We start from the raw sequence: 13,397 nt of genomic DNA, 5'->3' as shown, positions 1-13,397 counted from the left end.
GCGGGCGCATGCACGCTGACACGGTTGACAGATGTATGGTGTTTCCTCCGACACGTTGGTGCGGCTGGCTTCCGGGTAAAGCGTGCATTGTGTCAAGAAGCAGTGCGGCTTGGCAGGGTTGTGTTTCGGGGGACGCATGGCTCTTGACCTTCGCCTCCCGAGGTCGTACGGGAGTTGTAGCGATGGGACAAGACTGCAACTGCCAATTGGATATGACGAAAGGGGGTACATTGTCATTTATTTACATTTACATTGGGCGGTTCTGGGGGGATTCTGGTAAGATGCCGGCAAAGTCGGCTGAAATCCGGTAGACGGAAACGGCCCGATGTACTTGGACCGATTCTGTGCATTGATTCATTTTGATTCTGGGCCGAGTCTGACACCCGATTCCAGTCCGATTCAATCAGTTCCGAGCCCCCGGAAGAGGGCCACTTCTGGGACGATTCCTCATTGCTATCTGGAAAATCAACATCCTTTCAATTCCAAACACTAAATATGCCCCGAAGGACCTTTAACACCGCATGAGCTACAGTATTCTGCTTGGTCAGCAAAATGCTGAAGTGCAGGTTTTGCTATACTGCATCCATCTGTTGGCTTTGGATAGGGCCTGTAAGTAGTTTTGGAGGGCCAATAGGAGGTGCTGCTCATCCATCTAATCTAAAAACCCTCCAATGGCTCAATGTGGCATCTTTCAGATACAACACTCATGATCTTCGCTGGTTATTGAAAATACCATGACACTTGTCTAAGAGTAGGGGTGTTAACCCTGGTGTCCTGGCTACAATTCCTTTGGTCACCCAATACAGTATGTCCATAGCCACCTAATCTTCCACAGCATCCAACTGGATCACTCAACCCATTCCTCCTCCCATGCCATTAATGCCAATGTCATCAACACATCTGGGAAAATAATAATTCAATAAATACATTGAAAATAAATAGAAAATAATATACAATCACTTCTAAAGACGCTAGCTTGAGGGGATTGCAGGCAGCTACAACTATTGTGTGGTTTAGTCCATAAAGACGCTCATTGGATGTTCTGGCAAACCAAATGGCTTACAGCCCTGTGGAGCAACTGACTCATTCTCAAACATTTTAGTTCCATCACTCAGCTTGTGTGGCCAAATCGGCAAAATTTCCCATTAATGGGGATGCCCTTGCGTAAAACTTTATTTTTCAGATTAAAAAAAATGTCTGTCCCCAAATGACTAACATTTTTCCAATTAGCTGTGTTCCCAGCATCCCATAAAGTTATGTATTTCCATAATAGGGTTCATATCCTGGGATGAACTACAGGGGAACCACTCCAAATGTACTAGCTGTCAGAAAAACTCTCATGTTCCATGGTGTCTGCTTTGATTCAAATAGCCCCAGATGGCCAAGACTGTTTTGGATATCTCCTGCTAAAGTCAAGGAACTTGTTTTATTTGAAGGGGGGGGGGGGCAATTCTGGAATTTTTCCCATTATAGAAACCCAAGCACAGAAGAAAATACACCATTTAGAGTGCACTGGAATGTAAAGTCTAAATAAGCAATGGTTAAAGAAAGTATATAAGTGTTCATGACTTACAAGATGGCCCTCCCTTCCGTCTAGACCAGGTATGCCAGCTGCTCCAACTTCTCCCTATTGATTCAAATAATGCATCGAAATATCATAAACACAGACATCATGCCTAATATTTCAGTGTACCCATTACAGGTACAGCTCAAAAGAGATAGCAGCACTCAATCATGTATTTAGTCATTGGATATTGTCTCAACTATCTTTGATACATAACGTTAGCAGTAGATGAGGTATCAGTGTGTTTCTACAGGATTAGCTCTCCATTTATCCATGATGTCAAGCCATGATTTGCAACAAACTGCCAATCTAAAGACATTAGGAACATACAGTGAATAACTACTTTTTTAAAAGGTGCTATATGTGAGAGAAAAAAATAAGAATATAAATCCAGAATTTATAACGCAGACACAACATCCTAAATGATGATGAACTGCTGTTAAGATAATAAAAACCATGTGTCAGAGAAACCTGGAAACATCAATGACGGCTAAGCTGAGAAGGAACAAGAGGAAACACTGGTGCTGACCCATTTACAGATCACAATGGTGCTGACCCATTTACAGATCACAATGGTGCTGACCCATTTACAGATCACAATGGTGCTGACCCATTTACAGATCACAATGGTGCTGACCCATTTACAGATCACAATGGTGCTGACCCATTTACAGATCACAATGGTGCTGACCCATTTACAGATCACAATGGTGCTGACCCATTTACAGATCACAATGGTGCTGACCCATTTACAGATCACAATGGTGCTGACCCATTTACAGATCACAATGGTGCTGACCCATTTACAGATCACAGTGGTGCTGACCCATTTACAGATCACAATGGTGCTGACCCATTTACAGATCACAATGGTGCTGACCCATTTACAGATCACAATGGTGCTAACCCATTTACAGATCACAATGGTGCTGACCCATTTACAGATCACAATGGTGCTGACCCATTTACAGATCAGAATGGTGCTGACCCATTTACAGATCACAATGGTGCTGACCCATTTACAGATCACAATGGTGCTGACCCATTTACAGATCACAATGGTGCTGACCCATTTACAGATCACAACGGTGCTGACCCATTTACAGATCACAATGGTGCTGACCCATTTACAGATCAAAATGGTGCTAACCCATTTATAGATCACAATGGTGCTGACCCATTTACAGATCACAATGGTGCTAACCCATTTACAGATCACAATGGTGCTAACCCATTTACAGATCACAATGGTGCTAAGCCATTTATAGATCACAATGGTGCTAACCCATTTATAGATCACAATGGTGCTAACCCATTTATAGATCTCACTGGTGCTAACCCATTTACAGATCACAATGGTGCTAAGCCATTTATAGATCACAATGGTGCTAACCCATTTATAGATCTCACTGGTGCTAACCCATTTACAGATCACAATGGTGCTAAGCCATTTATAGATCACAATGGTGCTAACCCATTTATAGATCACAATGGTGCTAACCCATTTATAGATCACAATATGTGCTAACCCATTTACAGATCATAATGGTGCTATCCCATTTACAGATCACAATGGTGTTAACCCATTTACAGATCACAATATGTGGTAACCCATTTATAGACCACAATGGTGCTAACCCGTGTATAGATCACAATGGTGCTAACCCATTTATAAATCACAATGGTGCTACCCCATTTACAGATCACAATGTGTGCTAACCCATTTACAGATCACAATGGTGCTAACCCATTTACAGATCACAATGGTGCTAACTCATTTACAGATCACAATGGTGCTAACCCATTTACAGATCACAATATGTGCTAACCCATTTATAGACCACAATGGTGCTAACCCGTGTATAGATCACAATGGTGCTAACCCATTTATAGATCACAATGGTGCTAACCCATTTATAGATCACAATGGTGCTAACCCATTTATAGATCACAATGGTGCTAACCCATTTACAGATCACAATGGTGATAAGCCATTTATAAATCACAATGATGCTAACCCATTTATAGATCACAATGGTGCTAACCCATTTATAAATCACAATGGTGCTAACCCATTTATAGATCACAATGGTGCTAACCCATTTACAGATCACACTGGTGCTAACAGCAATAATAGATTTCCACTGTTGGGGAACTCCCAGACAATAACAACAAATCCTTTGGGGGTCCAGTTCAGATCGACTATGCCAAGTCAACCTGATAGTCCATGTTTTCATACGTCAATCCCATCCCTCTGCAAGTTAACTTTTCTTTGAATAAATAAGACATCTCAGGCTTATCCCCACCCCCCAAAAAAACAAAAAATATAAAAACAACCTTGCACTTGACTTTTTCTACTTTTTTTTCAATTGAGTAAAAATGTACTTACTACGACTGTAATAATTGGTTGTCTCACCTAGCTATCTTAAGATGAATGTACTAACTATAAGTCTCTCTGGATCACAGCATTTGCTAAATTACTCAAAAGTAAATGTAAAATGATCAGTGACATAAAAACAAACCTTTTGACCGATTTGTCCTGGAAGTCCATTCTTTCCATCTCTTCCAGGTAAACCCTGAGTTGAAGAATGGGAGAAAGAGAGATATTTTCAAACTTAAAGGCACATCAGCTCCTGGTTTGACACCAGAGTACCTATACGTACTGGTTCTCCCGGATGTCCTGCTGGCCCAGGGTGTCCCCTGCCTCCTTTTTCTCCCTGAAATCAGCAAATCATCAAGATTACCAATATTGAAAGGACCAATGAGGCCAATGTACTGTATACATTTGTCAATATATTTGTCAACTTGAAAGCCCAAGTAAGTTGCCTTTTAACTACTACCTAACCTATACTTTAAGCACAGATCATTGCACCTGTACATTGCACCTGTACATAGCCCATCTGTAAATAGCCCATCCAACTACCTCATCCCCGTACTGTTATTTTTTTTTTTGCTCCTTTGCACCCCAGTATCTCTACTTGCACATTCAACTGATGCACATCTATCACTCCAGTGTTTAATTGCTAAATTGTAATTATTTCGCCACTATGGCCTATTTATTGCCTTACCTCCATTATCTTACCTCATTTGCACTCATTGTATATAGACTTCTTTATTGTGTTATTGACTGTATGTTTGTTTATTTAATGTGTAAATCTGTTGTTGTTTGTGTTGCACTGCTTTGCTTTATCTTGGCCAGGTCACAGTTGTAAATGAAAACTTGTTCTCAACAGACCTACCTGGCTAAATAAAGGTGAAATAAAAAAATAAAAATACTGTTAATTTAGCCACTATTGTATATAACCATGTGGTAAATGACAGTGTTGTGATATTCTTACCACTTGGCCATCTTTGCCGGAAAGTCCTGGTCCCCCTGAAAGACCTAAAGAGCCCTGGGAAAGAAATGAAATATACTGAAAGTTTGATAACAAGTTATTAACATGCAATGCTCCTTACCTACCTTTCTCTGATAACATTTGATCAAGTGCCTCTGGAAACTGAGGCAGTGAAAGTATTTGAAACTTTACCTATAACACCTGCATTAGCAAAATTACAAGTGACAATATGCTGATAATAAAACAGACACTGCCTTATAAAAAGAGCTGGTGTCTTGGATTCAAATGGAATTTTTATGTCCAATATTTTACATTTTTTTATGTCCAACCATGAAAATGCAAAAAACAAATATATATACATACTGTATATATTTATATATATTTTGCTCAGAAAACATGGGGCGTCAAATAAAACCACCCATGTGCCAAATTTGGCCCTCGGGCCGCCAGTTGGGAAACCCTGTTCTACAGAGAATCATACATTTGATAACCTCATTCAGTGAAGCCACTTTTATGGCGTACCTTTTCACCTGCTTGGCCCGATGGCCCAGGTAATCCCGGAACCCCTCTTTCACCCTGAAAAGACAAGAGATTTATACATAAAATGTGTGTTTGATAAAAGGGATTGTAGATTATTAGAAGTAGCTTTTGATCCGTACTCTGGAATCCAATCATTGGTGGTTTGCTTAAAAGTGGGTCTTCAGTGTCATAAAATAGATCATGCCAATAAAACGTAATACTAATGCCCTTTTTTGACCTTCCTACCGAATCACCAGGCCGTCCTTGTTCTCCCTTGTTACCATCAACCCCGCGTCGCCCCTGAAATAGTGAACAGAAAGAGCAGCTCCATTGATTTACCATCAAAAACCCTAGTCTGATAAAAACATAATTTGTTTTAGAGTGCAGCTGATACCTCTGTCCCAGTTGGACCCTGTGGCCCAGGAAATCCTCGGTTGCCAGAGATGCCCTTTATTTAAAAAAGCAGAGAGATGGGAAGTCATGAGATATTCACCCTTTATTAATGTTGCTCATAGATGAAACACATTTATCAGCTGTGTGTTAAATTAAATTGCAACTTTTTAAAAACATTCATACATACACCCTTCATACGCTCTTTTTAAGGCTTATATACATAGATGCTTCAGAAGTCATTCATAAGGAAATGCTATATGAAGGGAAACAAAGGGGTTTTGATACATTTGAGAAAGCATCAGATATAAGGACCTTTTATATCAATCTTCATTTAGTATTTTTTTTATTTCACCTTTTTTTAACCAGGTAAGCCAGTTGAGAATAAGTTCTCATTTACAACTGCGACCTGGCCAAGAAAAAGCAAAGCAGTGCGACAAAATCAACAGCACAGAGTTACACATGTCTAAACTTATGACTGGTACTGTATATGTGATAGGGATGTATAGACATTATGGACAGTGGATATGTTGAATATCTGAAGAATACGTGGATAGAATAGTATATATACAGCAATAGTTCAATTGGATACTCCTTGACTAGAATACAGTATATACTGTACATACTGTATGAAGTGGGTAAAAGAGTATGTAAACATTATTAAAGTGACCAGTGTTCCATGTCTATATACATAGGGCAGAAGCCTCTAAGGTGTAGGGTTGAGTAACCGGGTGATAGCCGGCTAGTGATGGCTATTTAACAATCTGATGGCCTTGAGATAGAAGATGTTTTCAGTCTCTTGGTCCCAGCTTTGACGCCCTCGCCTTCTGGATGATAGCGGGGTGAAAATCCCTTGGCTCGGGTGGATCTTGTTGATCTTTTTTGGCCTTCCTGTGACAGCTGGTGCTGTAGATGTCCTGGAGGGCAGGCAGTGTGCCCCAGGTGATTCATAGGGGTGACCGCACCAACCTCTGGAGAGCCCTGCGGTTACGGACTGTGCAGTTGCCGTACCAGACGGTAATACAGCCCGAAAGGATGCTCACAATCGTACAACTGTAAAAGTTTGTGACGGTTTTAGGAGCCAAGCCGAATTTCTTCAGCCTCCTGAGGTTGAAGAGGAGCTGTTGCTCCTTTTTCACCACACTGTCTGTGTGGGTGGACGATTTCAGATTGTCAGTTATCTCAGATTTGCTTTATTAAAGCCCCCAGCTACAAATTCGGCCTCGGGATATGTGGCATACAGTTTACACAAAGTCCAGGTTAGTTCCTTATTACGAGCCGTTGTGGTATTTGCTTGTGAGGTATTCTAGGTCAAATGAACAAAAGGACTGTTCCTGTACGTTACCACAAGCACACCATGAGTAGTTAATAATGAAACATACACCTCTGCTTTTATTCTGCCCGGAGAGTTCTTTATTCCTCTCTGCGCAATGTACTGAGAACCCAGCTGGCTGTATGGACGGGGACAGTATATCCGGAGAGGGCCATGATTCCGTGAAACAGAGTATGTTACAGTCCCTGATGTCTCTCTGGAAGGAGATCCTCACCCTGAGCTCGTCTACTTTACTGTCCAGGGACTGAACATTAGCGAGTAATATAGCCGGGTGCAGTGGAGGAAGGTGCACGCCTCCTGAGTCAGACTAAAAATAAACTCTGAATACCTCTTCTCTGCCGGCGGCGTCTTGGAGCAACCTCTGTGATAAGTTCAGTAAAGTTGGGTGGTACGAACAAAGGATCCAATTCAGGAAAGTTGAATTTCTGGTCAAAATGCTGGTGAGTTACCGCCACCCTGATATCCAGTTATTTCTGGCTGTATGTAATAACGCAAAAAACTGTCTGGGCTTACAATTCTGCATGGATCTTTACCCTTAGTGTCATGGGAAACTAGGCTACTGTACAAGGTACAGTGCCAATTATGTAATGTCTTTTACACTTTCACACCCATACTTGATTACCCTGCAAGTGGGCACCATTTGTTTATTTAATGTACAGTAATTGTGCTGACAAATTTATTGAGGAATATGTTAGGGTTGTCCGAATAAGATAATTATTCTCTACATAATTGTTCAATTCTATTTAATGACTCAAAACACTAAACGATGTTTACTGAACTCAAAGATTCTTAGTTGCTAAGGACGTTAACATATGCAATAAAACAGCCCCCATGTTTTGGAATAACCTCAAATGTAACATCTGCCCTAACTTCAGTGGTAGGATAACATGTACGGGTTTCATTGTTACATAGTGTAGAATTTGAAATAAACTGATATCTTTCCTCTGATTACAAGTGATGACTTCACAAAACACTTGTGAAAGACACTCTCTCATCACTTTATTGCACTTTTGGAGGAAGATTTGCTTCAACAATGCACTGCCAGTATTCAAAGGCCACAGTATGTTCACAAAGAACATATTGTACTGTAAACTGGTCTACACTTCTCATGACCTCAGTCATCAGTAGAGATCAGTATTGAGTGCAAGTTGAACACCCCACACAGACCAATTTACAGTATATCAAAGCCTCTAATGGAAAAAGCAATGAAAATATATGACTTCAAAATGTCATCCGAACAGCGAGTTGATACATAGTTCATTGACAGAAAACAATGAACAAATTGAAGTCATGAAAATGACTGAAACAATAGGTCTTTTATCCATGATATAGTTTAGGCAGAAAATAACACAACTTGACCTTGAATAATGATGATATTCAAAAATTGAATTCATATGCCACTTGGGCAAACAATACTGAAAGATTACAGGGCGTTTTCCCGGACACAGATCAAGCCTAGTCCTAACCTAAAAATGACTTTCAATGGAGATTCTCCACTGAGCTTGCTTTTTAGTACAGGACTAGGCTAAATCTGTGTCCGGGTAACCAGCCCCACAAGTTCAGTGTGATAGTAATAGAGCTGGTACAAGCAAACAAGTAATATCAGAAAAAGTGCCACTCATGTTTTCTGTTACTGAATTTCAAAGTTATTATGTGAGTATTCACGCAGAGACTGTTACCTTTCACGCTCAACAGTTTCAACGAAATCTGACTGCTAACGCACAAACACCTTCTAAATCAAGTTACAAGATTTATCCTGTCACAGTGACGGTTCCCCTGCAAGGTACGATATACTGTACTCTTTCATGGAAACAATGACCATGCATTCCCCTAAAACATTTGCTTCATTCATACAAATGTAATATTCCCCTCAAGGTCTTTATCATGTTTCCATCATAGCTAGCAATCTCAACACACTCTAAGTGGTCTATTCGATTAATTCCGGTAAGACAATTCCGCTCCAACACAAAGAAACCACGCACCAACATAGAGCGAAGATATGTAGGCACTTTATCATTAACCTAGACACTGTACTGTATGTCAGAGCGACATTCACCTTCACAAATGAAATGACACATTCTTCTCTTTTTGTTTGATATTACAGAGCATCTCAGGGAGGACATGCTTCAATGACTATCTTCGTGGTCTGTTTCATAATCATTATATTCAGACTAAAGGCCACTTAACATATAATCAGGTGAAGACCAAATATGTTTCAATATCTTCAGTGGCAACCAGACCACTATATCAAAGTCTACTCTCAGTCTCTGCAGATATACTGCTTGTTAAAAAAAATTGTGGCAGCAATGATTACTTACATTTGACTACGATCTATTCTAGATAATGTAGATCTGGACGTATTATTTAAAACACAAAGCTTTCCTGCAAATAATGATATATGAATGGTCTCCATCTGGCCCTCCTCATGAGCCCAGTTATCACACCAGTAGGAGTAACAAAGTTTCTCCTGCCTCCCAGTAGGAAGCAACAGCCTTTAGAGTTAGCCAAGTGCTCTTGCCAAGTACTGTACTTTACTGAAGAAATAAGGCCCAAGGGGGTGTGGTACAGTTGAAGTCGGAAGTTTACATACACTTAGGTTGGAGTCATTAAAACTAATTTTTCAACCACTCCACAAATGTCTTGTTAACAAACAATAGTTTTGGCAAGTCGGTTAGGACATCTACTTCTTGCATGACACAAGTAATTTTTCCAACAATTGTTTGCAGACAAATTATTTCACTTATAATTCACTGTATCAGAATTCCAGTGGGTCAGAAGTTTACATACACTAAGTGACTGTGCCTTTAAACAGTTTTGAAAAATGCAGAAAATTATGTCATGGCTTTAGAAGCTTCTGATAGGCTAATTGACATAATTTGAGTGAATTGGAGGTGTACCTGTGTATGTATTTCAAGGCCTACCTTCAAACTCAGTGCCTCTTTGCTTGGCATCATGGGAAAATCAAAATCAATCAACAAGACCTCTACAAGTCTGGTTCATCCTTGGGAGAAATTTCCAAAGGCCTGAAAGTACCACGTTCATCTGTACAAACAATAGTACACAAGTATAAACACCATGGGACCACGCAGCCGTCATATCGCTCAGGAAGAAGATGTGTTTTGTCTCCTAGAGATGAATGTACTTTGGTGCGAAAGTGCAAATCAATCCCAGAACAACAGCAAATGACCTTGTGAAGATGCTGGAGGAAACAGGTACAAAAGTATCTATATCCACAGTAAAACGAGTCCTATATCAACATAACCTGAAAGGCCGCTCAGCAAGGAAGAAGCCACTGCTCCAAAATCGCCAAAGAAAAGCCAGACTACGGTTTGCAACTGCACATGGGGACAAAGATCGTACTTTTTGGAGAAATGTCCTCTGGTCTGATGAAACAAAAATAGAACTGTTTGGCCATAATGACCATCGTTATGTTTGGAGGAAAAAGGGGGAGGCTTGCAAGCAGAAGAACACCATCCCAACTGTGAAGCACGGGGTGGCAGCATCATGTTGTGGGGGTCCTTTGCTGCAGGAAGGACTGGTGCACTTCACAAAATAGATGGCTTCATGAGGATGGAAAATTACGTGGATATATTGAAGCAACATCTCAAGACATCGGTCAGGAAGTTAAAGCTTGGTCACAAATGGGTCTTCCAAATGGACAATGACCCCAAGCATACTTCCAAAGTTGTTGCAAAATGGCTTAAGGACAACAGTCAAATTATTGGAGTGGCCATTACAAAGCCCTGACCTCAATCCCATAGAAAATGTGTGGGCAGAACTGAAAAAGCATGTGTGAGCAAGGAGGCCTACAATACTGACTCAGTTACACCAGCTCTGTCAGGGGGAATGGGCCAAAATTCACCCAACTTGTTGTGGGAAGCTTGTGGAAGGCTACCCGATACATTTTACCCAAGTTAAACAATTTAAAGGCAATGCTACCAAATACTAATTGAGTGTATGTAAACGTCTGACCCACTGGGAATGTGATGAAAGAAATAAAAGCTGAAATAAATTATTCTCTACTATTATTCTGGCATTTCACATTCTTAAAATAAAGTGGTGATCCTAACTGACCTAAAACAGGGAATGTTTACTGGGATTAATATAGCTGTGTCCCATATAGCTGTGCATCCATTATTGATACATTGATTTTCTCCAAAGTGTTGGATTCTGATGAGTGTTGAGTGAGTGGATGTTTGAATATAAAATGATGGAGTACTCACAGGCTTACCATCAGCACCAGCAGGACCAGCTTGACCGGGCCTTCCCATTGTTCCTGCTTCCCCCTGAAAGAGAAAACAGCAGCTTATTGACTGGACCATTTGGACCTTAAAACAATGCAAGTGCACCACTCATGAAACCGTTGAACTACTCAGAAACCGTTTTTCGATTGCATGCTGCAAATTGTTTTAAAACATGTTCTTTGTGAGGAGCATCAAACAGTAATGGTTTTGACCTTTCCTGGAAAATGTTATGTCACGGCTTTACTGACTATCAGTAAAACACATCTTTCCAAGGGCATGTCTCAGCAGGATAGGTTTAACTTTACTTTATTCAAGATGCCATTTATTACAATTCCTGTTAATATATCAGCCCAAAATGTCCATCTGTGAACCAGCCATGCTTGTAGCATTTTGGATCTACCATCAAAACCTTGTTGAGCAATCTTTTCCTGTTGAAAAACAGGATTTGCACCCATGCATGACATTGCCCTTATAAACACAAACATGTCTGAAACCTTGTACACTCTTATAGAATAAAGGAACCAGTTGCTATGGTAATATTGCTTAAAGGTACGCTACTTCAAAGCTTTAGTGTTAGTTTTAACATCTTATAATTATTTGGCACATGCTCTATGAACAATGAAATGGGTCACAGAGCATTTTATTTTGTGGCCCATTTCAGTAAATCTAATTTTGCCTAGAAGCCAATCTGTTTCTACTTTTAGTCAACGTGTCAATCTCTTGCCAAACAGTCTGGAACTAGTCCTATTATTTCCATCAATAAGGACGTAGGACAGTGGGGCATGTGTTATTGATAACATCTCCCAACCACAACCCAATGCATTGCTGTCACCTTGATGTACTGTAGGCAGACAGCCACATCTGCTTCAACCTTATCTTTCTACTTGGCTGTACTTACCTGGTGTTGGACGAATTGCTCATGCAAGTTGCGGGGAGACAAAACATTTAGTTACAAAACTGTTCAAATGTGGAATGCTTTCAGAAGTGTATTTGATTTGCACAGCAGCATGTTCCGGATGGAAGGAAGTGACACTGGATTTAGAAACTGGCAAGTCTCGGGGTGTAAGCCTTCTGACTGACCTTAATGCCTGGAAGGCCAGGGGGTCCGGGAGGACAGGTACAGGGTTCTGAAGTGGGGTCCACGTCTATATCACCAGGGCCATTTGCACACTGGAATAAACAAGAACCACATCATTCACTAATCACACATTACATAGCTTTCACTAAGCTATACTATTAATCAATTATTTATCTGATTTCCTGCTAACAGACACTCTCAGACAACAGAACCCAAGAGAGTGCGTTCAGTTCATGTCTCTTAGCAGCAGCCTTATCATTTAGCTTTCAGCAGCCCAGAAGCATTGACACAGCAGACACTACCAACAAAATGACTTTGTAAACGTTCAGTTGAAGTTGGAAGTTTACATACACCTTTGCCAAATACATTTAAACTCAGCTTTTCACAATTCCTGACATTTAATCATAAATTCCCTGTTTTAGGTCAGTTAGGATCACCACTTTATTTTAAGAATGTGTAATGTCAGAATAATAGTAGAGAGAATGATTTATTTCAGCTTGTATTTCTTTCATCACATTCTCAGTGGGTCAGAAGTTTACATACAATCAATAAGTATTTGGTAGCATTGCTTTTAAATTGTTTAACTTGGGTCAAACGTTTCGGGTAGCCTCAAGCTTCCCACAATATGTTGGGTGAATTTTGGCCCATTCCTCCTGACAAAGCTGGTGTAACTGAGTCAGGTTTGTTGGCCTCCTGGCTCGCACACACTTTTTCAGTTATTCCCACAAATGTTCTATAGGATGTGGTCAGGGCTTTGTGATGGCCACTCCAATACCTTGACTTTGTTGTCCTTACGCCATTTTCCACAACTTTGGAAGTATGCTTGGGGTCATTGTCCATTTGGAAGACCCATTTGCGACCAAGCTTTAACTTCCTGACTGATGTCTTGAGATGTTGCTTCAATATATCCACATAATTTTCCACCCTCATGATG

General features: G+C 40.4%; 1 protein-coding gene across 3 annotated transcripts in view; it reads right to left on the bottom strand.

Annotated features, from left to right (window-relative positions):
• LOC112256847 (collagen alpha-1(XXI) chain) overlaps positions 1 to 13,397 on the bottom strand; it is a 63,498-nt gene that overhangs the window by 21,634 nt on the left and 28,467 nt on the right. For all 3 annotated transcript variants that reach the window (XM_024430393.2, XM_042325594.1, XM_042325596.1), the window contains 9 exons: positions 12,466 to 12,555; positions 11,365 to 11,427; positions 5,813 to 5,866; positions 5,665 to 5,718; positions 5,422 to 5,475; positions 4,903 to 4,956; positions 4,228 to 4,281; positions 4,087 to 4,140; positions 1,574 to 1,627 (listed from right to left, as the gene is read on the bottom strand). In XM_024430393.2, coding sequence (XP_024286161.1) covers positions 1,574 to 1,627; positions 4,087 to 4,140; positions 4,228 to 4,281; positions 4,903 to 4,956; positions 5,422 to 5,475; positions 5,665 to 5,718; positions 5,813 to 5,866; positions 11,365 to 11,427; positions 12,466 to 12,555 — 531 coding nt within the window. The remainder of the gene's footprint in view (positions 1 to 1,573; positions 1,628 to 4,086; positions 4,141 to 4,227; positions 4,282 to 4,902; positions 4,957 to 5,421; positions 5,476 to 5,664; positions 5,719 to 5,812; positions 5,867 to 11,364; positions 11,428 to 12,465; positions 12,556 to 13,397) is intronic.

This window comes from Oncorhynchus tshawytscha, linkage group LG01 (assembly GCF_018296145.1).
Source record: "Oncorhynchus tshawytscha isolate Ot180627B linkage group LG01, Otsh_v2.0, whole genome shotgun sequence".
NCBI classification, from domain to species: domain Eukaryota; kingdom Metazoa; phylum Chordata; class Actinopteri; order Salmoniformes; family Salmonidae; genus Oncorhynchus; species Oncorhynchus tshawytscha.
Note: the sequence above shows the minus strand (reverse complement) of the source record. Positions and strands in the feature narration are given on the sequence as shown.